General features: G+C 45.4%; 1 protein-coding gene and 1 long non-coding RNA gene across 5 annotated transcripts; both read left to right on the top strand.

The window, feature by feature from the left end:
* Positions 1–2,551: 2,551 nt before the first annotated feature.
* LOC135817403 (uncharacterized) lies at positions 2,552–8,078 on the top strand. Of its 2 annotated transcripts, XM_065330581.1 has the most exons (7): positions 2,552–2,608; positions 2,699–2,759; positions 2,963–3,232; positions 5,081–5,207; positions 5,724–5,834; positions 6,726–6,969; positions 7,556–8,078. In XM_065330581.1, exons 1-6 carry the CDS (start codon positions 2,591–2,593, stop codon positions 6,964–6,966), a joined length of 828 nt encoding a protein of 275 aa, XP_065186653.1. In that variant the 5' UTR covers positions 2,552–2,590; the 3' UTR covers positions 6,967–6,969; positions 7,556–8,078. The 2 variants fall into 2 exon arrangements, with proteins under 2 accessions (XP_065186653.1, XP_065186652.1); XM_065330580.1 differs by having other exon boundaries at positions 2,569–2,759.
* A 3,216-nt stretch (positions 8,079–11,294) lies between these two features.
* On the top strand, positions 11,295–22,317 carry LOC135817408 (uncharacterized). Of its 3 annotated transcripts, XR_010553541.1 has the most exons (5): positions 11,295–11,434; positions 15,687–15,838; positions 20,032–20,253; positions 20,476–20,689; positions 21,646–22,317. It is a non-coding gene; the product is annotated as an uncharacterized LOC135817408 (long non-coding RNA). The 3 variants fall into 3 exon arrangements; XR_010553542.1 differs by lacking the exon at positions 15,687–15,838 and having other exon boundaries at positions 11,320–11,434; XR_010553540.1 differs by lacking the exon at positions 11,295–11,434 and having other exon boundaries at positions 14,751–15,838.
* The last annotated feature ends 732 nt before the right edge of the window (positions 22,318–23,049 follow it).

Here is a 23,049-nt window from a genome sequence, read left to right on the forward strand (position 1 = left end):
GTCACGCCGGTATTCAAGGCTGGAAATCCTCAAGATCCGGGAAATTATCGCTCTGTGTCTCTCCTGCCAATTGTGTCGAAGCTGTTAGAACGAATTGTCCCTAGACAACTATCCTCATTTCTGGACAAGAAGAATTTGTACCCTCCCTGTCAGTTTGGCTTAAGACATCAACATTCAACGGAAGACGCTCTAGTTTTCGTCACGGACACGTTTGTTCGCGCTCGCGATGCCGGACAAATTACTGGTGCTGTGCTCGTGGATATGTCCAAAGCATTTGACAAGGTCAGGCACCAAGTGCTCATTAATGATTTGTTTGAGCTTGGCATATCTGGTTCAGCATTAGTTTGGTTTGCCGACTATTTTTCCAATCGTCGCCAAATAGTGCACATTGCTGAGAACTATAGCCCTCCTTTCCCCTGAATGTGTGGCGTTCCCCAGGGCTCTGTTCTTGGTCCGTTGCTTTTGTACCCTATGTTCGTTCGATCCAGTCCATTGTCTCCGAGTTTTGTGTGAAGGTTATTCAATTTGCTGACGATATTCTATTGTATTTTTGCGGTACGCAGAAGAATGCGCTTAGCAACTCCCTGTCTCCAGCTGTGTCAGCCATTAGTACCTGGCTGTCAAACCGCAATTTAATTCTAAATGCCCGGAAGACACAAGTGCTCTTCCTGTCTACGCCACATATTACTGACCACCAATTTGCAGTCTACTGTCATGGAGTGCAGCTCAAGCAAGTGACATGTGCAAAGTACCTTGGAATACATTTGGACCAGGATCTTTCTTGGAGGACTCAAGTTGATTCTATGGTCACCAAACTTGCCAGTAAAATTGGTATTCTGTTCCGGGATCGACACAATATTCCGCTGAGTTGCCGAGAAACCTTTGTAAAGTGCCTCGTGTTGCCAGATTTTCTATATGCATCAAATTGTTTTTCTGCTGGCCTTTCCTTAACCCAGTTAGGTAGGCTTGAACGAATGCTAAAGCGAGCTTTGCGTTCAGTGTACGATACTGGTTTTTGTAGCCCATCAAGCCCTTTATTTGCGAGACTTGGTCTAGATCGTTTGGCATCCATGTATTGCAAGAAATTACTGTATCTGACGTTGCGCTGTTTGGAAGGCCGCTGTAGTGTCACATTAAGTCAAATGTTCGAGCGTTTAAATAATGCTCTTGTAACACGCAGCCTTGTATCACGCACTCCTAAGTTGTCCATGTTCAGAACTGCCTTTGCCCGTCATGGCGCTTCCTTCCAATGTGCTAAGCTGTGGAATGATTTACACCCTCTAGCTCGCTGTGTGGATAACTCCGCCCATTTTAAGAAACTGTTACCCCAATGCCTTGCTTTTTCACGCTAGTACTTATGACTTTCAGCTATGCAAAAATGCAAACATGATCACCTATCCAATAGTCTATTATATTACATGTAATTATTCATATCTTTTTGCATCTTTCCCTCAAGTGGCTCTATTGTTATTAGGCAATTGACTGTTATAGTCACCACTATAAATAAAAATCCTATCCCATCCTAAACCGCACTGGTAGCGATAGCAGCTTTATTAGTGCCGACTCGTCCGAACAGGAATGGCCGCTGAGCGCTGGCAGCAGCTTGGTCGTGATGGCTGCGTCGAGACGGGCCAGAAGACTCGCAGGCCAGGCGCTCAACTTGCAGCGTCCACTTGTCGATTAATTCTGTGATGTACTCCTCGCAGAAGACAGTTGAACCGAGTGCGCCGCCAAGATACCGAGCACCCTCGGTCACAACGCGGATGCCCGTGTCCCCGAAAAGCTGGAGAGCCAAGGCTGAATGCAGCTCCTTGACAATTCGTGTTGTCTTGCTCGCGTTAGGGTAGTATCCATGGCCAGGGCCATGCTCCAGAATCCCATCCCAGTACTGTCTTAGATTGAGGAGCTGCCCGCCACCAGAATCGTCATCAGCATACCATAGCTGCACCACATCGGGGCAGCACTCTGACAGCTTGTCAATCAATGGCATCATGGCGACCGCGTATATCGCCATGGCGAGGGGATCACCTTGGCAGGTACCCTCCTGACTCCTTATCTCGCCACCACCCGACACAAACAGGCGACACGGACTGCTGTAGGTGTTCACTACTACACCTACTACTACTACTGTGTGTTATGGTTTTTTTATTTCCTGTATTCTATTTATTTATTTTTCACGGAGAAGGCGGACAGCGCGAACGTGCTGGTTGTCAATGATTTGTTTTGAGTTTTGCCCGTACTTCCAAAAGGTCTCGCGTCCACTACCCATTTACTACCTTACATTTTAAGTGTAGACTCAACACCGCGGTACCATTGAACAGACTCTGACGTATCCTTCCATTCTCTTACATGGCAGATGGTAGTAACAGCGCTGTTGCGGTCTTGTGGTTTGAGCTTGATAAAGCCACGTCTACAGTAGGATGAGAAGGAGCGCTGACCAGCAATGGACCAAGACAAGTATCTCCCATGCGCAACAGTCCTAGATCGACGTACTAAAGAATCATTATAAATGAAACTTATCCTCCTGCAGCAAATTCATTTCAGAGAAATCCTTCAGCGGAATCTTTATGAGTTGGATATTAAAGGCATCATGGAAATGAAGATTGCTGTAAGTACAATGCAAACCTAAATGGCTTTCTGTAGCTACTTCGAGACCAGCTATCCTTCAAAACCCACTGTACTCAATTCTTCCACGCAGGTCTTTTTTGCCCTATTGGGAATTGCGTCACTGGAGGCGCAAAATCCATTGGACACGAAAGGTGCGTTCACGGAAATGTTCTTGTCACGAGTCCCATAATTATTACTTGATGGGCTTTGTGGAGTGGGTCGCACTCCGAACGGCGTAGCCATTAAGGTATTGGTACTATTTATTTATACATGCATATGCATGCAATGTACGTTTGAGGGAGCTGAATAATCATCATTCGATATCGTGTTCTTGTCCTCGTGCTATTTGCTGCAGTCACTTTGAACGGTGAAGAAATACAGGAAGATTCCATTTTGACGGACGTAAAGTTGGACGATGTATTTGTCTGCTCCACATCGAAGATGAGCGATTTGGTGTGGCGCAGAGGAGGAACCTCTGACAGCACTGACTCAAACATTGAAATACAGCCCGATATGATCCTAGACCAGAATGTGGTAACGCTAAGCTTTACCGCTTTCGTAGAAGACGGCATTTTCATATGTGGCGTTTGCAACAACTGTGTGCGATTCGCAATTTACACCCCAAGTGAGTAAAGAATCATATGAAGTGACCCAGTAGTGCTGTTGGTAGTAAAGTAACGATAAAAATTATCCCGATGAATGTGACATAATTGTCATGATTGATAAAACTTTATAGAAAAGAAAAAGGACCAAAGAACTACAAGTTACACTATAATGTTCGCTACAGGTAGTTGTAGAACGTCAGTACCGTCGGTTAGTGTCGTGCAATGTTATCGCATGAGCTGAGTGTTTAGTAACTGGTGGTAACTTGTAGTTCCTTGGTCCTTTTTCTTTTCTATAAATTTATCCATGGTTCTCCATCTGAGTTCATTAAGTTAATGTAATTCCTCAGTGACATGACCTCCAAATCAGAAAACAGCTTTACTGAATGGTTCGCCCATTTTGTTCGACAAAACCGGACAGACCACTCCACCATGGGAATAGGACCATGCATTCAAAGTGTGTTCGCTTAGTTCGCTACAACAATACACAAGGCCGAAGGGTCACTTTCGGCGAGAGGTGTGGAGCAGTCCATTGATGTCGCAAAATGCTGATGCAGGGTACTAGTATTCAATCATGTCTTGGACATGCTGAAAAACAGTCGTCTAACAGAACGCCCAGCTTCACAGGAAAAGGGAACACAGAATATTGGCTATGACGCCAGGATGACAATACACGAGACACCATTGAACAGCAGAGCCATGGCGCACCTCAAAACCGTCAAACAACCTCCCCAACAGGGAGTAGGATTCAGGATTAACAATGATAAGTCTAGAGTGGCGCGACCATGAGATCAGACAGACCTTCCGCTTATCTTGGATGCACATGAGCATTTGTTTTCATGTTCGTTCTGATAAGAAGGAACCGCCCCGTGAGGGGGGGGGGGGGGGGGGTCCTGAATGTCGTGCTGTGTTCAGAAGATTGTTTTCCATTTGTCGCATGTACGTGCATTTTGATTAAGATGCTTTTATAATCACACCAAGAAACCTAATCTATGCAAATCATATCGACTTGAATTCGCACTTGGTTGTTAGATGGGTCCCCAGTAACCCGTTAATTAGTCACGTCCATCGATTGTCTATTGTCGCACTACGTTTCTTCACACTTGCGATTGCGATTGCACATTATGCCTACAGTTGTTGTTTTTCACTGCTCTTCTTTGCATTATCTTGTCACTCCTCTAATAAATAAATAAATAATAAAACAGGTCGCGTAATGAAGCAGCATAACGATAGATGTGCAAAGTCATGATGCCTGGTCCGCTTCTGTCCTGGGTTCACTAACCCGTGCGTTGCAGCCGCGAGCAAAACCAGCTCAGGCTGAGAGTTCCCTCCATGATTGCTTGTCCAAAGCGCGCATTCTGAGCCCACTCAGATCAGTCATGGCCTTCAGTGGCATGTCTCTGGCAGCTGTGCTTGCCTTGACTGCCGTGGCCAGGTTCGATTTCGGGCGTCCACGCACACTGGTGACATCTCGACGGAAGTAGTTGTCCATTGCCTGCTGTGGCGGGGCATCTGAGGGCATCCTCAGAACATGACCCAACATCCGGAAACGGCGGACAGCAACGGTGTGCGAAAGTGGCTGTGTGTGTGCTCTGGAATATAGGTCTTTGTTGGAGATGAGGGCGGGATACCTAATTCCGAACAAGTTCCGTAGTTGACGTCTATGGAAGGCGTTCAGCGTTCAGCAGTCACTCCTCTGCTGAACTTAATTCTTTGGTCCTGTCCTTTCGATTTTTGTTAGTGTTTCACCATGAAAGTATACTGGTGCAAACATTAATAAATTGTTATCAGCGTTCTGTCTCTCCCTGATGTTTTTAATCTTACCTTTCCTTATGGATTTGGCATCCCCTTTTGCCTTTTCAATTTTACAGATACAACAACGCGGGACGCTCTCCTGGGAGCCACCAGTGTTTTGGCTCTGCTTTTCGTGTTGTCTTTGACATTGGCGCTTTACGCCATACGAACAAAACTCCGCATAGCGGAGGCCCTTGATCACCAGTGAGTCTGAAATTGGTTATCATCGTATGCCTCGTGCATTGGTGAAATTATCTTTGGGAAATGACACGATATCGGTTAGGCCTTGGTCTGATATTGGGCTGCACAGAATCAGTTCAAGAGCAGGGACAGCGCGAAACAAGAATCCTTGATTAGTACAGTAGCTATTCTGGTGTGCTCAAAATCATCCTTATTTTTGGTTGTGGTGCCTGGTGGTGTATGGTGAGTGGCGATGGTGGTGCAGGTGGTGATATTGTCGTTGTTGTTGTTGTTGGGGTTGTTGTTGTTTTTTTGTTACTAGCTTACTGCTGTTCTTGTCGTTGTCATTATTGTTCCAGATACTGCTTCTTCTTTGTTGATGGTTATTTGTATGTCATGCAAGATTCTTGCGATATGGCCTAACCTTCTGCTATATCTACGTACCTTGATTGAAAGTCCTGAAACCGTGAATTAGATGATAGCGTATGTATCATACAATTCCATGGCAACATTATACCCTTTTTTGTTCTGGTCCTGTAGGCAACGGGAAAACCAAGCCCGGCGAGCCACCGCCATCGAAGACACGGTCTTTGTCCGCAGGGTGGATGGCCCTCCGCAGTACTCTCCGGACCTACCACAGACAGACAGGAGGTAAGTGAAGGGGAAACATGGTAACACTTTTGAAATTTAGCCACAGTTCTGATGACAGTATGCTTCTGGGAAGGGGATGGAGGACTTCAAAACAGGCAATGACACTTCAATGAGCACAGAGATAAAGAAACTGGAAAATCCAACCGCGCATGCCTGTCCATATACGTTGAGACAGCTGATTGAAGGAGAAGACGGAAAAAAACTGAAACAAGCCTTTTACAAGCCTTTGGGCCATGCATGCATCGAGCCACATATCAACGTCCTCTATATTCCTGAGTAACAAGCTGGCCTGCTGGACCCTACGTTTGTGGAACACTTTAATCAGGAATACTCTTGTCGGGTTGACAATATTAACGGTTATCCATGATCACTGAATTGGCTTGCAATGGGATAGTCGTGGGCCGACTTTGGCACAGTGGTGGAGCTTGCTCTATTTCCTGAAGTTGGCATAGCCGTTGAGGTGGCAGTGGCCAACTTATACGCAACAATTACGAGCGCCATGTTCAACATTACAGCCCGTGCTCATATTAAGTGCCCGCGCTCATACATTGGGATAGGGGTTAGGCATTGGCAAAGGGGTTAATCTCTTCAGAGCTAGTTTTGCACAACAGACAAACATAATCCCCACTGTCTCCTATAGTGGTGTCTTACAATCTTCAGATCTAAATAGCCGACATGGAGACAATAATCATTACAGTCATAGCGATGAGTAATACAGTTGCTTGCCCTTTCCCTTTTAAGTTAAAGTCATGATACTTTCACTGATGATTGTGATATGAAATCGTCCTGCACACCACATGTCTTTCGTTGCAATGCGTGTGACAGGAGTGTACATCTTATTTACCCTTCAAAATGCACATAAGGTGTTTTGTTTTATAATCTCTGTTACAGAGTACTGCCAGCGGAAATCCAAGCTGGTGTGTGGCCATCGTTCCGCCTGGCCCCCAGGTCGGCGGAGCGCAGAGAGGAAGTGCACGCTCTACACAGCAGAGCGTGTAGTGCCTCTCTGCGCTCCCAGTCACCGCAAGCAGCACCGTCGCCCGTGGGCCAGGCTCCAGCACTGCCACCACCACCCCCTGATTCGCCTCCTCCTCAATACAAGGAGGACGACGACTCAGAGACGTCCGTCTAAATGGTGAGTGATCTGTGCTCAAAATAATATTGACCTCACCCACATGCATACACGTATACAACGCCTGGGAACACATACCCAGGCACACACACACACACACATACACATGCGTGCGCAAACATAAACAAATACAGACATGTGTACACCAAGCAAACAGAATACCAGGGAGTGGGGCTTGTCATACTCCCTGGCCCAGGGGGTGGGTTTTGCCTCAATCCTTTTTTCCTTATTCAATTCTGTCTTACAAATTTTGATGAGACAGTGCATTCCGAACCAAGAATTGTGCAATAAACGGGAACAAGCGAATGCATGTGGCCCTTAATGGTTGGGGCTCCCAAAGATTTCAAGACTTGACATAGCCAAGGTTTGAAAATTTTCAAAAAAGACGGTTTTCTTACGTGGTGCACTGACAAACAGCCCCGCGCTCAAGGGATTAACACTTGTACTTGTAACTATCTGAATTAAATTATTTGTCGCACCCTGTGTAACTCTAAACCATGAGTCATCATACACGGTACGGCACTTAGGATCCGATTAGTTAGCAAAATTAATGTCTGTGCATTGCCGACTTCTTCTTTTTAATATCCAGCTCCCCCTTGTCATCATCATCCCCATCACCGTCACCATCATCATCCCCCATCACCATCATCACCATGCCTCTCTTCACTCCCATTCAGCATTATTTATCTCATAACTTGATCTCTTCCGTAATTTTCAATACAATCATCTACATACTTTATCTGGTCATCACGACCATTTCATCCATATAATTATGTGTAATTTGTAAAATTAATAGTTGTTAGAGTTACATGTAACTTGCTAAAGTACTTTTATTGTTATATTCATATTAGTACTTTTATTGTTATATTCATATTAGTACTTTTATTGTTATATTCATATTCATTGAGTTATGCTTACATTGTTAAAGTAGTCCAAATGTCACTTCAGCTCGTCCTACTTATTGCCATATTAAAATCGTTGTCTCCTCGTCGAATATTTATGCATATCATATTACATTTACTTTTCTGCATCTATTGTTCCTCTCGTTTGCTAACAGTAAATGTACTTCAGATATAATCACTACTTGGATGCAATGAATGGGATTTACTTTATGCAGTGAATGTGATTTTCTGTCTTTGATCATTTTGTGGAGGGTAGGGTCCGGCCGATTCTGCCGGCAGAAAAATTGGCAGAATTCGGTACTTTTTCTGGTAAGTTTCATGCATGTTTGGTATGTGGATAAAGAAATGGAGCAGAATTCGAGGAATTGCCCGCCGTAAGGTTTGTATGGTTCTGCCAATTTCACTGCTTTTCGAGCAGAATCCGCGGGTCCCCAGTGGTGGGTCTGATCTACTCATCTCCCACCGCTTAGGAGCTGCATCTGCGCCTTGATCCAAGAGGGTGGTGGCATTCCTGCGGATTAGGCACCAGCGGATCATGCCGCACTAAGTATTGGCATAATTCGGTGGTGGTTGAAAATTTGGATCACAATTTATTTGCCATCCTTTCGGAGGTACATGTAGGAGCATAACTACATCATTGTACCACAGTTCTAGAAATGTAGGCTACACAATTGTGTGCAATGCACCTGATAAGTGCTGGTAGTCTGCATGGCAAAGGGTTCGGAGATCATGCAGATAGTGTTTTCAATGAAAAGCAGGGTAGAAATCACGGCAATACAATATTGTATTCTCCAATTCGTCTTCTTCAAAGTTCTTTCTCACACTGATCTAGTACATGCAGCATGCGAGTGAATCCGCCTTTATCAGGTATCCTGGAACTGACGAGATAGTGACGGGTAGCCCGCAAAACGCCATGACTGTGCAGGCTATAGATATTGCTCAAGTAATAAAAAATATGAGGATAGTTGATGTTCGGTGCTGATGGAAGGAGAGGTGGAGCTACGGGATAGATGAGCTGATTATTCGCCGCACAATTCCATGATTTGGCGAGCATAATCCGCCGGAGCCTACTGCGAATGCGAAGAGTGATATCTGTCATACGAACTCGGCATGGGCATACATACTTAGTACTTCGAGTACTAGAATTGGCCGGCGCTGTCTGGACATGGGAAATCCTACATCATCAGCAAAGCAAGTTGTCGCTCTGCTGCAAATTCTGTAATCATCTCAAGCAGTTCAAACATTCGAAGATAAGCATTACCACAAGCTGTCTAAATGGAGAGTGATCATACTAGAGCCTAGAGGACATCGACAGCTGTTCGGCCTATGTACGTCAAGTGTTACAAACGTGTTGCTCAGTGAGCGAGTTTGACAGGTTTATTGTTCCTATCCTGTCCAAAAACAGACAAGTAGAGTCCAACAACAGCCATTGAGTATCATTCAACTGCATCCAGCATCCAGCATCCAGTCTACAAGTCCAAACTAACTTTGCAATACTGTAGCATAGGGTAGCTTACAAGAACATTGTAGACCTCCCCAGATTTCAATCATAATAATGTTGCTGCCATGTATTGACAGCTAGCGGCTGAAGTGCGCACACAACTAGATGGCTAATGATAATCCGTCGCACACCTACATGTACAGTGTACATGACATGACTCTTCGACCGTATATTCTATCGAATAATTTCGTATGACGTTACCAGACACAATCATAGTAATTATATTTTTTAGCAAACGTACAATTATTTTCATTAATTTTCAATTCCGGAGGGAACTCACGAAGGCCGCTAGCCCTCGACATCGCTTTCTGATAATCAAACCCACGGGAGATGTAGCAGATGCTAGTAATGGTACTGTTGTGTCTTGGCCGTTGGGGCATGACAGTATAGGAAGCTACCAGAAAAGTAAAGTGAAGTATTGTCCCTCTTCCCGAGGGAACCCAGGGCAGCTGTTAAAATACGGGAGATGCAATCGACTCGCCATGACGCTCCTCTCCGTAACAACCCCAGTAGTTATACGCAACTATAGTTTCTCTCTCACATTCACTGGGGTTTAACATTGCTTTCTTATGATATTGTTGGCGCTAACATTTTTTCACTGGTTGAGGGAATGGTAAAGGGAAAAGTCCCCCCCCCCCTGACAATTGTTGATGCTTTTGGAGCGAGCTTCTTCTGGCCGTGATGCGGCGACCTGAGGTCAGCGGAGCCATCAATGCCCTACTGATGCGTTTCGGTGTTTCCCCTCATGTTCAGTACTAGTTGTCTCATGTTCAGTACTAGTTGTCTCATGTTCAGTACTAGTTGTCTCATGTTCAGTACTAGTTGTCTCCGTAGTCCTAGTCTCAGTATCATTCGTCCTTTCTTATTTTTCGAGCTGGGTATGTGAATAAACAAGTAGTAATCAACTAATCATAATAGTTTTTCTTTAAATTTGATTGTTCCAACTAGGAGCACACACTTCTTGCCCAACTTGGCACTTGACTGGCTCACGACTGCCATCCGGAGCACACGAGGAGCACGTCGCACCTTCCACTCGGCAAACCTGCAAGAAAGCACCGCTCCCTGCTCAATACACAGTGTTTCGGGGAATTCGCCCCTCTTCAGTTAAGCTTGAGTAGGCTGAGGAAGATTGTGCCTGAAACGCACCACTTATATACTGCTCTCCAGGCCAAACCGTCACCAGGGATACAAACTTACAGAGACGCTTTGTTTCCAGCGCGATAAACACCTCGTGGAGGCCCAGGTAGCAGCGTGTGTCAGAGTCGCTCATGGAGTTGTGCTAAACAGACGTTGAGAGCCAGTATAGCTATTCGCAACGCTGTCACCTCCAACAACTAGTCGCACGTCCGCGTGTTCTAAGTTCGTATTTTTCTTTTATATAAATAATCCTTGGCTCTCCATCCGAGTTAATAACAATAAAGAAAAATAAAATTTGGTAGACGCTTGTACTGGTAAGGTTGGGGACATGCGGTTGGGACATGACAGTACAGGAAGCTACCAGAGAAGTAAATGTAAAGTATCATCTCAGCCAGCATAGCTTGCTGGTTAGTAAACATACGTCAGCAGACACTAGTAATGGTACTGTTGTGTCTTGGAAAATGCGGAGTGCACAAGCGCCGGGAGCTAGGCACCGGCGGATTATGCGGGCAGAAAAATTGGCAGAATTGGGTACTTTTTCCGATAAGTTTCATGCATGTTTAGTATGTGGATAAAGAAATGGAGCAGAATTCGAGCAATTTCCCGCCATAAGGTTTGTATGGTTCTGCCAATTTCACTGCTTTTCGAGCAGAATCTGCCATCTTTTCGAGCATTATCCGCCGGTGCCTACCGGGAGCATAGGCGAAGAAGCGTTGATCCCGAGTCAGCGAAAGAGTCATCGCCAAACAATCCGGCCTTGAGTATAAACCGCCCATGCAGGTTGCAAGTAAATTCATTTGCAAGGAGTCTGTACACGAAACGCCTTTAGTACCTCCCAGGCGCGCTAGGCACTTGCCCTCTGCGATTCCGTTTCGTGATTCTAGTTTACAGTTAGTAAACCATGATGAAGAATGTCTGGATTGTGGCCGTAAGTACACGTGTATACTGATCGTATGAAGGATAGCAAATTGTGGCAAGAATGTTGCAGTAAAGAGGTTGTTTTTGGACGGGTGTTCAGTGTGTAGCAACGCTAGAACGTTACTACACACGTCATTACTGGTTTGCTTCATAATTGTTATGATTCTTTACTCATTCGGGGCATGAAGAAAAATCACTCATATCTTTCTTAGGATGACCCAAAGGCTGGTCGCCTATCAAGGGGTTCACTGTATGGAAGGATGTACCAAGTACACGTACATGTACATGTGTGAGCGTGAGCTAAAAAAAATTATAAAAGTGGTGAAAGTAGTGCAGCGAGAATTCGCTGGGGAGCACATAGAGGAGTCCTGAACTGCACAATGTTATATGCCTGCCTGCATTGTTTAGGAATTGTGAAGGAAATAGTAAATATAGGGGTGTCTAATAATTGAAGAATTACAAAATTCGTCATCATGCATTTGTTCTCGGTAATAATATGGATGACCCCTAAGAAAAGTAATAATTGTACTGCTGATGTGTGCTGAAAAGAATGGACTGCATGTTCCATAAAGAATTACCTACCGTGTTGGAATGCTGGTTTTATTGCTTACCAGTTGCAGATGACAGCCAGGGCTAGTGAACCCAGTAAGATGCAACCTATAATGGTTGCTGCCAATCCAGTGACAGCTTCCTGATACCCAGAGCTGTTCCATTACTTCAATGGTGTAGTCCCTTCTGATCTTCTGGTTTACGATATTTCTAGCTGGCCCTATTTCAATATTGGAGGCGCTGACGAGCTTATTTTGAAAGTTTCCTCCTCTGCTCCACACACCGGGAGATGTATACATTCACGTTCGTCAGGATGGCTCCTGTCCATCTCTGGTAGCTCGAGAGAGTACTGCGGAGGGTAATCCGCACTGCGTGCATAGGGCGTATCTTCGCTGGCGGTTGCTGCACGGGCTTGGTTTTGCCGTTCTTGAAGCCCACTCCAGCTGGGCTGGCAGCCTGCTGCTGGAGAGTTTGGTTTTCCCGTTGTCTACAGGACCAGAACAAAAAGGGTATAATGTTGCTATGGAATTGTATGACACATTATTAATACATTCTAATTCAGGGTGCAGCACAATATAATCCATTTCAGACCGTGGCAAAACCGGTATCGTGGCATTTCTCAAAGATTATTTCACCAGTGCACGGGAAACACGAGTCGATGATAAAATTAATAATTTCAGACTGACTACTCTTGAAGGGCATCTTCTGTGTCGAGTTTTGCTCGTATCGCGTACAGTGCAAGGGACAAACAGAAAGAAGAACCGCGAGTATGTCCACAACGCTATTTGCTGCGAGAAGAACGTTTCTTGTGGTGTTATCTGTAAAATTGACTCACTGCTCTTCAAGGGCATCCTCTGTGCGGAGTTTTGCTCGAAATGTGTACACAGCTAGTCCTAAGGACGACTGGAAGCAAATGGATAGAACGCTGGTTGCTCCCAGCAGAATGTACGGAATTGTATGACACATACTATGCAGTGCGTGTAGTGCGTCTCTACTTTCCGCAGATGATGTTCACGGTAAAGACTACGGAGGTTATGACTCTCCTCATAACTGGGAGCCAGTGACGGCAACAGTGGTTTTGAGAGTGGTTTTGAGAGTGGTTTTGAGAGTGGTTTTGAGAGTGGTTTTGAGAGTGGCTTTGAGAGTGGTTTTGAGAGTGGTTTTGAGAGTGGTTTTGAGAGTGGTTTTGAGAGTGGTTTTGAGAGTGGTTTTGAGAGTGGTTTTGAGAGTGGTTTTGAGAGTGGTTTTGAGAGTTGTTTTGAGAGTGGCTTCTGGCACACTCTACTGTACAGTGCATGGAGTGCTGCTGTACGCTTTGCCCACCACCTTCGTTTTATGCCCAACGTTGGAGGCGCTCCCAGCAGGGGTGTTGAACTTGTAGGCGGAAATCTGCGTGCAGCGCTGCTCTACGCTCCGCTGAGGATCTTCTCGGTAGCAAAATCCCAAAGAGTTGGCGGTGCCAGTGCTCCAACGGTGGAGACTGCTTTGACTTCATTGCCTTGCGGAAACAACGTCACTTACAGAGCATCCGGTTTGTACATGGGGTAGTGGTATTAGATACAACATGGGGTAGTGGTATTAGGTACAACATGGGGTAGTGGTCTATAGGAAAATGTACTCACAGTATACCGCACAACCACACTCGCAGCCACATGCTAGCAAAAAAAAGGCCAGAAAATGATCAAGACAATGTCGGCCAGCAAGAGAGATGCCAGTGAAAAACGCAAGCAGAGCAATAGCACGGTGTTGGTGACTGGGCAGCAGGGAACGCCTGAAAACATGACTCCCTATGTATACAGCCACGACCGCTCAACCAGGCTGGAAGCCCCTGAAAAACTCACCTTGTGGCCAAAACACCCTTATACTGGTATGGGACGTACCCGCTGCCAGTCACACCCGAAACCTGAATAGAGGCAAGTGGAAAAGGCAACATGAAACAACACCTCTGCAATGGGTCCAATCTGCGAGACATACGACTCACCGAGTTTGAACATTGTGTCTGCGATGCAGTTACTATTGTCGTCGCACATGTAAACATTTCCATGATAACGTGATGGAAAAACATCATAATTATTGTGGACAGCATGTTAGTTGCCATAGAGATGGTTGCCCGTTTGGTCGTCGATGGAAAATTAATAAAACTTCAAGCGAACAAACATGTTGATTCAGGTACTATAAGAATAAGAATAAGAAAACTGGTAGTCAAACAATTAAATGTAGAGAAAGGCTAGGTGAAGACTACAGTAGGTGCATCACTCGTGTACTACAGTATAAGAATAAATACCGTGGATTCAGAACAGAACAACAAAAGGACAATCAAGGCTTGTTTGCTGCTACTTCAAGTTTCATGCTCACGCAATCATCAGGCAATATCATTGCGCAGGATGTTGCCTGATGATTGTGTGAGCATGAAACTTGAAGTAGCAGCAAACAAGCCTTGATTGTCCTTGTTGTTCTGTTCTGTATTACGCTCTGCCTCCGCGGTGTTGAGCACTGTCAGCACGCTGAGTACATCCTCCGGCAGTGTGAGTACATAAAATTTCAGCAGCTATTCGGTTACATTTGGCACCGACCCAAAACACTGAAATAAAAACGCTGATGAAGGTTTTGGCTTTGGTGATGTACATAATTATGACAAAATATTAACCCCGTGCCGAAAATAATTACGTATCTAATATTGACTGAGTACGAGGTCAATATAGGAAATAAAAGCCAAGTAAAAGACCCAGGCGAAGCCGAGGTCTTTTACGAGGTGTTTATTCCTATCCTGACCAAGTACTAAGTCAATATTGTATTGTATTGTATTGTATTGTATTTATTTAAAAGGATTCTCCAAAAGCAAATGGATGCTTATCACGGAAATCTCCCACATAAATATCGCAAGAAAAATGGGGAAATGGGGGAGAGGAGAGTGGAAGATGAAGCATGGGAAGAAGGGAAACAAGTACCTAAATATCGAGGTATAAAAGCAGGAAAGAAATCGACGAGGGAAGAAATCACCTCTGCAGATAATAGCGGGACATTTAGATGAAAAAAACCCAGCAAGGATTAATTTCAAGGAAAAAAAATTCTCAAACGGAAAAGTTCGGAATTCCAGTCAGAGAATATCTATGCTGTGAGTAATGAGTCTTTAGAGCAATGCGAAAATTGACAGAGGACTGAACGCAGCGGATGTGTTCTGGAAGTTTGTTCCATTCCACAGATAAACTGAAGAGAGGGGATTTAAGGAAATGGGCGCCAGAACGAGGTAAAACTATAGAGGACGGGTGACGACAACTAAGGGATACATTGAATTTGAAACGAATTAGCAAAGACGGAAACTGGTAAAAGACATGATGAAAATACAGCAAGGACAGAATCTGACGACGCCACTTCAGGGATGACCAGTCACAAGTACGATGACCAGTCACAAGTACATATTAGGTGTATCATGACTAGCCAAAGCCTGTGTTCAATCGCTAAAAAGGAGTCAAATATAAGCAGTCTATATAGTCCTAAGGAGTGAAATATGCATGAATATTGGACTGCTTAGGTATAGCGAAAATGTATGGAAGTCAATACTAAGGGAGTGATAATTCGAAGTATATCGCTGCCGGAATGTCGAAAATCGTGAAATCATCAGCTGAAATTTTGCAGCACCGAAATTTTATTTCTTTACAGCATAGAACTCACCGTACTCGTATTGCACCTTCTTTTTGCTCTGTGAGTTTCAGACCTTATTGAAGGCAGGTCACCACGGCGTATGAACAATACTCGTGCTGCCTACAGCATGGAGGCTTTCCATCATGTTCTCTCCAGATGTCTACATGTACGTGTGCGGTGACGATAGTAACGGCATCGCAATCGCAATCTTCAAACCGGCCGGGTGGGTAGTATATGTTTTCTGTTCAGTTGTCTTAGGATTGCTATCTGACATGAAGCTATCAGTTTCAACAAACCAGACGCGTGGTACTCTGTGACTCGTGTGTTTCAACTGAAGTAGTATGTATATTTAGGATATTATTTGAGTGATTTCCCAAAGGCCGAGAAACACATCGGTGTGATATACATGTTTATCACTCCCTTAGTATTGACTCGCATAGATTTTTGCCATACCTAAGCAGTCAAATATTCCTGCATATTTCACTCCTTAGGGCTATATTGACTGCTTATATTTGACTGCTTAGGGGTTGCGCAGTTGAACGGTGCACGTGCCTAGTGCAGCATTGTCACTGCATGAGTAGGTGGTGCTGCAACGGTTGTGCAATCATAAAACCGGGATTCATGAGGTTATCGTTCTGGAATTTGAAATACGGACTGTTTGTCGTGATAAATCTAATATTGACTTCGTACTTGGTCAGTATAGGAAATAAAAACCTCGTAAAAGACCTCGGCTTCGCCTCGGTCTTTTACTCGGCTTTTATTTCCTATATTGACCTCGTACCCAGTCAATATTAGATACATATGTACAACAATTAAAAAATATCCAATGATGAGCCAATAGTAGTAGTTATGTAAAGAGAAAAAGGACCTATAAGATACGAGTTATGACTAACAGTTCACCATGGTAACGAGATCTTATACAGTCAGATACTGCGACAATAAAGCACAAAACTGACAGGGATACTGAGACATTCAACGACCTTACACCTAGCTCCAACACATCCACAAAGCGCAAACCAACAACCTTCCTACTTGGAACGCTCAGGTGCGGACAGTACCAAAGAGGGGAATCGATTCGCCACGAAGATGTGCACCACCTACATGTATGTCCCTGGGCAAAAAATGTTAGTCATAACTTGCCTCTTATACTAAGTTATAGGTCCTTTTCTCTTTACAGAAAGAAAAGATAAAAAAAGATTAATTTTAAAAATTAAATGTGAAGAGGTCAATAAAGACGTCTGCGTAGAAGCACGCGAAATGAGTAATTGAAAAGAAGGCGGTAATCAAGAAGTGAGAAAATCTCGAGGATGGAATTAATATCTGTGGAAATGGGACTTAATTTGCCGGGTAAATACACCATGGGTTTCAGATATCCTAGTCTCGGCAGGCAGGGATAAATATGTTACTGCTGTGTAATCAAGTGATGTGCTTCACTGTCCGAAGAGTGCTCAATATCCATGTAGGGCAGAGCCTTGTACACAAGAGAGAGATTGTAAGCTGTGTTGCAACTCTGAGTTTCACGTATTTCTACGATCATCAGGAAACTGATTATTCCAAAACTAGTACCCTGAACGTAAGGGGGGGGGGGCAAGATGGGAAATCCCGAGTATGGGTAGCATAGCCCAAGAATCAGGTGTACTACTGCTGTGTAGAGTATTTCATGTACACTCATACCTCGCTTATCCAGCAGGCTCGGACCGGGCAGGGTTCGTCAAACTTTGAAATGTCCGTGACTCCTAATCACATACATTTTGATGGGGAAAAATCATAGATATGGCATGGAACGTCACTATTTCCACAGAAGGTGACACAAGGATACAGTAAAACCTGGTGTAAGCGACCTCTGGGTTTAGCGACCACCTGCTCTTAACGCCCGTTTTTCCATGCACCGACAGTTCCACACAAACACTGTGGGACCTGGTTATAAAGACCACCTGGCTATAAACGACCGTTTTGCTTGCATCGTTGGGCGGTCGCTTAAACCAGGTTTTACTGTAGAAGTTAGTATTTCAACTGAAACTCGTCCAAAGGGCGCCCGGTAGATCAAAGTGCCGGTAACTTGGAGCTGCGGATAACCGAGGTATGAGTGTAATGGGCTGCTACATCCATTTCAACTTGCTGCGACAAAAATATCAGCGAATGACATTTATTTGTTCACTGCTTCATGTTTGGGCCACATATCAATCTCCCCCTGCCACCCTAAAATAAATCTTGCAACAATCTCTCCAAATTCGCTCAGAATGTCCATGTCACTGAGGGCCACCCACTCCACCATCTCCCTTGGAGTTCGTAGCTGCGTGTTGGGTGCTGAAAGACCATCATGGTGTACTAGTAAACAAAATGCTTTTATTGGAAAGAACCTTTATTGGAAAGGTGAGAAATGAAACCAAAACAAAGGATAATGTGAAAGGTTTCAACACCTTTGCATATTTTTTAAAGGGTGACACATTATATCACTAGCACAAGAATGGAGAAATTGCACTCTGGTAGAACCTACAACAAAAATAGCATGAACTATTGGCCCTCTCTGACCAAGACACTACCGAACTACTTGAACAACTTCAACGTACTAACGCCAGGCTATCCTTCTGCACACACAAAATAGGCTTCCATTAAGACTTGTGTGTTTTGTAAATCTTGGAGTCACAACCACTCCTGCAATATACTAGTCAGTGTACACGCAGGACACCACGAGAGAAAAGCCACTTCCTGTATACGTCACACTACCCAGGACCACGCTGGTCCTGGATATGGAAACTGCGTTCTGCACTACATTTGTACCTTGACTTATCACTGAGTCGACACAATTAACAAACGATGGCAGATCACCTTGCCCCTCATCTGGATAGATCCATTCACAATGACTAAATGCGTGAAGGTCTGCATGCACAATGACTAAATGTGTGAAGGTTAAGTTGCAGATGCCTTCACCATCCCAGTACAAATAGCAACTACTTGAAGTATTTGTGGTTGCGGTATTGACAATGCATGCAATAACGTCTTCCTTGTCCAGCTTCAAATTTTGTCCCCTCAGTTATTCTTCCACTGCCCACAGTAAACGTAGCTTGACGCCGGCGATGGCAGGAATCTCAGGCGGTGTTGGCGGGTCCAGTGCTCCAACTCAGGAGACTGGTTTCACTTTGTCGCCTTGGGGACACAATGGCGTGAAGTGGCTCTGCACTGTCTGCGCTCAGCCTTCCATAGCCTGGCACACTCTGCCTGGCACACTCTGCTATGCAGTGGGTGTAATGCTGCTCTGCGTTCCACATATAGTGTTCGCAGTGAAGAGTACGGAGGTTTTGACTCTCCTCATACCTGGGAGCCGATGATGGCAGCAGTGGTGTTGGCAGTGACTTTGGGTACACTCTGCTGTGCATGGCACGTGCTACTCTACTCTCTGGTCTGTGCAAGATCTTCTCAGTAACGAGTATGGTGGTGGTATGAGCGTTGGCGGCGTTGGTGGCCAGAAATGTAACCGTTTCCGCGCACATAAAATCACAGGTCACTCACCACTCAAACTGAGGTATCACACATGGAATTCATGCCACTACTCCCACCGTGCCTGGACCTAGAAATCTAGCAGCGAAAGTGATTGCTGCTCCTCCCCTTTGTAATCAGGGTTAACAGAGAACCAGGCAGTAGTGGTGGTGGTGGTGGCACTACACGCTCTGCTGTGCAGTGCATGCACTTCCTCTCTGCGCTCTGCCGACGCCCTGGGGGCCAGGCCGAACGATGGACACACGCCACCACTCAATTCTGCTGGCAGTACCTGTGGTGGGGGTGCCAGTGCTCCAACTGTGGACACTGGTTTGACTTTGTTGCCTTGGGGAAACAATGGCTGCTTCTTTCAGGAAAACATCTTGACTCAGTCACCACTCAAACATCCGTTTCCTCCATCCTCTGCCGCCATCGCGACTGGCTCTCCTCATAGGCGGGAATTGTAATCAGGGTTAACAGAGAACCAGGCAGTAGTGGTGGTGGTGGTGGCACTACACGCTCTGCTGTGCAGTGCATGCACTTCCTCTCTGCGCTCTGCCGACGCCCTGGGGGCCAGGCCGAACGATGGACACACGCCACCACTCAATTCTGCTGGCAGTACTCTCCTGTGGTGGGGGTGCCAGTGCTCCAACTGTGGACACTGGTTTGACTTTGTCGCGATGGCGGCAGAGGTGCTGGGGGGTTCGCCAGTTCTTGCATGGCATGCCATGCTTCCCCCAGCTGCAGGGTTGACCTTTTTATCAATGCATATGGTGGTGGCGGTGGCATTGGTGGTGTTGGAGGCCGGACTCTGTAACGGATACTATAAAACGGGATATGATATAAAGATCAATTGGAGACAATGAGAAATATGTTCAGCGTATGCAACCCCCGTACTAGTGTATATCTTTATCCTATCCCGTTTTATATCTGTTACAGAGTCCGGCCTCCAGCACCACCAATGCCGCCACCACCACCATACGGATTGGTGAAAAGATCATCCGTGGAGCAGCGGCATGGCATGCTATGCAAGAGCAGGAGAATCCCCCAGCACCTCTGCCGCCATCGCCGGCTCCCACCTCTGAGGAGAGACAGCGGCGATGGCAGCAGAGGCTTTCTGATGCACACATGGACAAGATGGAGGAAACGGATGTTTGAGTGGTGAGTGAGTGGTCTGTGCTCGAAATTCACATGTCAGAAACAAGTGCTAGATGTATATGATTGCTGGATTTGACGATGATGACAGCCGCAGATACGTTAGTCATAAACCCCTAAACATCCTCTCTCTCTCTCTCTCTCTCTCTCTCTCTCTCTCTCCGTGGCGGCTAATTGGCAATCGATTCCTGTGGACAAATGCTGGTTTGATTTTTTATCGTTGTGCAGCCCTGACTGGAGTGAATGCCCCAGCTGCCATGGCCTCTCGTTTGGCAGTGGTTGCTACTAGACCTTCTAGTATCACACTCGCGACTACAAGATTCGTGGTGCACATGGACATCGCCATCAGTGAGGCCTCCCGCTGTCAATCCTGTTGAGGGGCGGACAGGTCGGTGTGAAACCTGAACGGCAACCGAGCCCGTCGCGTTGGAGGATCTCAGTGGTGAGTCTCGCCTCGCCTGCACACAGGGACATTGCACCATCATAATTATCACTACGTACAACATCCATGTACTTTCCAGTGGCATCATTATTCTCGCTTTGTTGCAATCAGTTGCAAGGTCATTTCTGTGTAAGATTTGCGTCGCCTGTGTGGTGTGTTCCTCCACCAATGAGGTTACATTTTCATCTGCTTTTATCGGTGGTTACCCATCACATACACAGGGGGGGGGGGGGGCAGTTCAATATCAAACTATTGCGGGAGTGCTAGTTTCATATTGTGTCAACATGCCAAAAAGAACGGATTTCACTAATTTCACACAAGCCAGCCAGCCTGGATTTACCTGGCGATGTTGGTGATGCAAATCTGTATAGTTCCATGGCAGACTCCATGTGCAACATTTCCTAAATCGGCCGGCCGAGAAATTCGACGAAAATAGTGGTTTCGAAAAAGTCACCGATCTCTTCGCCGAATATGCCCCTCAACAGCTTGCAAATACAGTTTCTGTAACCATTATACTGCAAATGGTGACTGCCACTTTAGGCATTTCCGAAATCGGTCTGCAGGTTAAGACGCAAAATCAATGTCTGGCAAGAAATCGCCAATAATTGCCCCGAATTTACAAATTTCGCGCTGAATTCGACGGATATCGATGTTTTATGCCTTTGCAGCGTACATGACATGTTAATGTACATGTGCAGTGCGAGCGGTGGCTTCAAGTACTGCTTTGAGTCGAATTCTGCCTTTGGGGCTCATAATATAGCCGAATTTTGGCATTCTCTTAGCCGATCGGAAAGCCGATTAGGCGAAAGAATCGGGCGGAATTGGGAAATGCCTAGTACATTGCATTAGTCTATTACAAGGACATTCTGAAACGTGTTTGAGACTGGTCAGCTTGAACGCTTTACAACACAAACCAGCTGAGCTGTATTATTATGGTTTGCCTCTGTTTGCCCCAGCTGATTCAGCTGCTACCTCCTCAGTCACTGCCATCGTTGAAAGTTTCGTCCACAAAGCACTCATCTATCATTCCTTCCTACGCTCCGTGACATATATAACTCACTTTCAGCATCACTTTCTTTTTACATGCATATCTCCAATAATTGGTATTTGTATTGTGAAACCATACCGACATTATAGTTTTATACAATTCACATCCCAGTAAGCCATGAACGGAGACCCCCTCGACCATGGCCTCGGCCTTTGGGGAATGCATAAAAAAATAAATAACATGGCGTGCGACAGCTAGCCGCTTGCACCTCTTCCCCGTATGCCTGTAATATCTTGCACATAACCCCGCTTGCCGTCGCGTCATTAACTTTCATTTCCCTAAAGTATTCTAAGCGTCTGTAGCCATCACAGCGAGTGGAATATTGCACCTTGCAGTTGCACTTGTTTGTTGGTACATTGCAGGGCAAGTATCTCCCCATCTCTAACTACTAACCACTATTTCTTTTACACCCTTCTCACACTATGTGGTAATACAGTCTCCCTTGGACCTTTGTTGAGAATATAAGATTACCGACTGTAACTGTGGGCAGTGGAAGAACAATTCGGACTTTGTAGCACAATAGTTATTGGTTTGTTCTCTCGATCACTATTCCATGTACATGTACATGTAGATTCACTGATGACCATCTTCTTCAAAGTTCTTTCTCACACTCGTGCAGTGCATGTAGCAGAAGATGCGAGTGAATCAGTCTTTATCAGGTATCCCGGGGCGGACGAGATAGTGACGTGTAGTCCGAAAAACTCTGCGTACATGTGCATTACGCATAGTGCTGAAACGATTATATCGATTACTCGTTACTTACTCGATAAGAAATAGATCGAACGGCTATTTCGATTTTATCGGCTAAACGAGTAGAATGGTACCTACGCTCGTTACGAGATTTCCCCCCTTTTGGGGTCGCACAAAGCGTGCATGCATCGAACGTGTTGCGAATACGTCACGAATATGTACATGACTGTACACTTGCAACATCGATGTTCATGTACATGTACGTGTGAAGACTTTAGGCACCCACGCGATCTGAGAAACATCGATGTGATCACCGTTACCGTTACTTCGCCTTCTTTTGAGCTGACTACTTTTCTTACATACAGCATGCAGGACGGGCGGGCTCAGTATGTATCTACACTAGCTAGCTGCAGGGGCTGGAGTTCCCTCCACGTGCGAGTATTCTTAAGCTAGCCTAAAGACAGTAAAGTGGTCTTCAGTTTCATGTTTTCCGTTCTGTCGACGGTTCCTGAACCAGTTTGCTCGACGACGAGCTAGGCCTGGCGTCCGGGCCTATTTTGAGCGTAGACAGGAAAAACAACTAGTTACTTGTTGGTGCGCCTCAAGTCAGCTCATCTGTCGA

Source organism: Sycon ciliatum, chromosome 5 (assembly GCF_964019385.1).
Source record: "Sycon ciliatum chromosome 5, ocSycCili1.1, whole genome shotgun sequence".
In the NCBI taxonomy this organism is placed as follows: domain Eukaryota; kingdom Metazoa; phylum Porifera; class Calcarea; order Leucosolenida; family Sycettidae; genus Sycon; species Sycon ciliatum.

What these genes read in the sequence shown, in the direction of transcription:
- LOC135817403 (XM_065330580.1), top strand. Translation starts at nt 2,630, where the DNA reads ATGGCTTTCTGTAGCTACTTCGAGACCAGCTATCCTTCAAAACCCACT. An exon ending in ATTCGCAATTTACACCCCAA is followed by an intron (nt 3,233 to 5,080) that starts GTGAGTAAAGAA and finishes TCAATTTTACAG; the next exon opens with ATACAACAACGCGGGACGCT. An exon ending in CTACCACAGACAGACAGGAG is followed by an intron (nt 5,835 to 6,725) that starts GTAAGTGAAGGG and finishes TCTCTGTTACAG; the next exon opens with AGTACTGCCAGCGGAAATCC.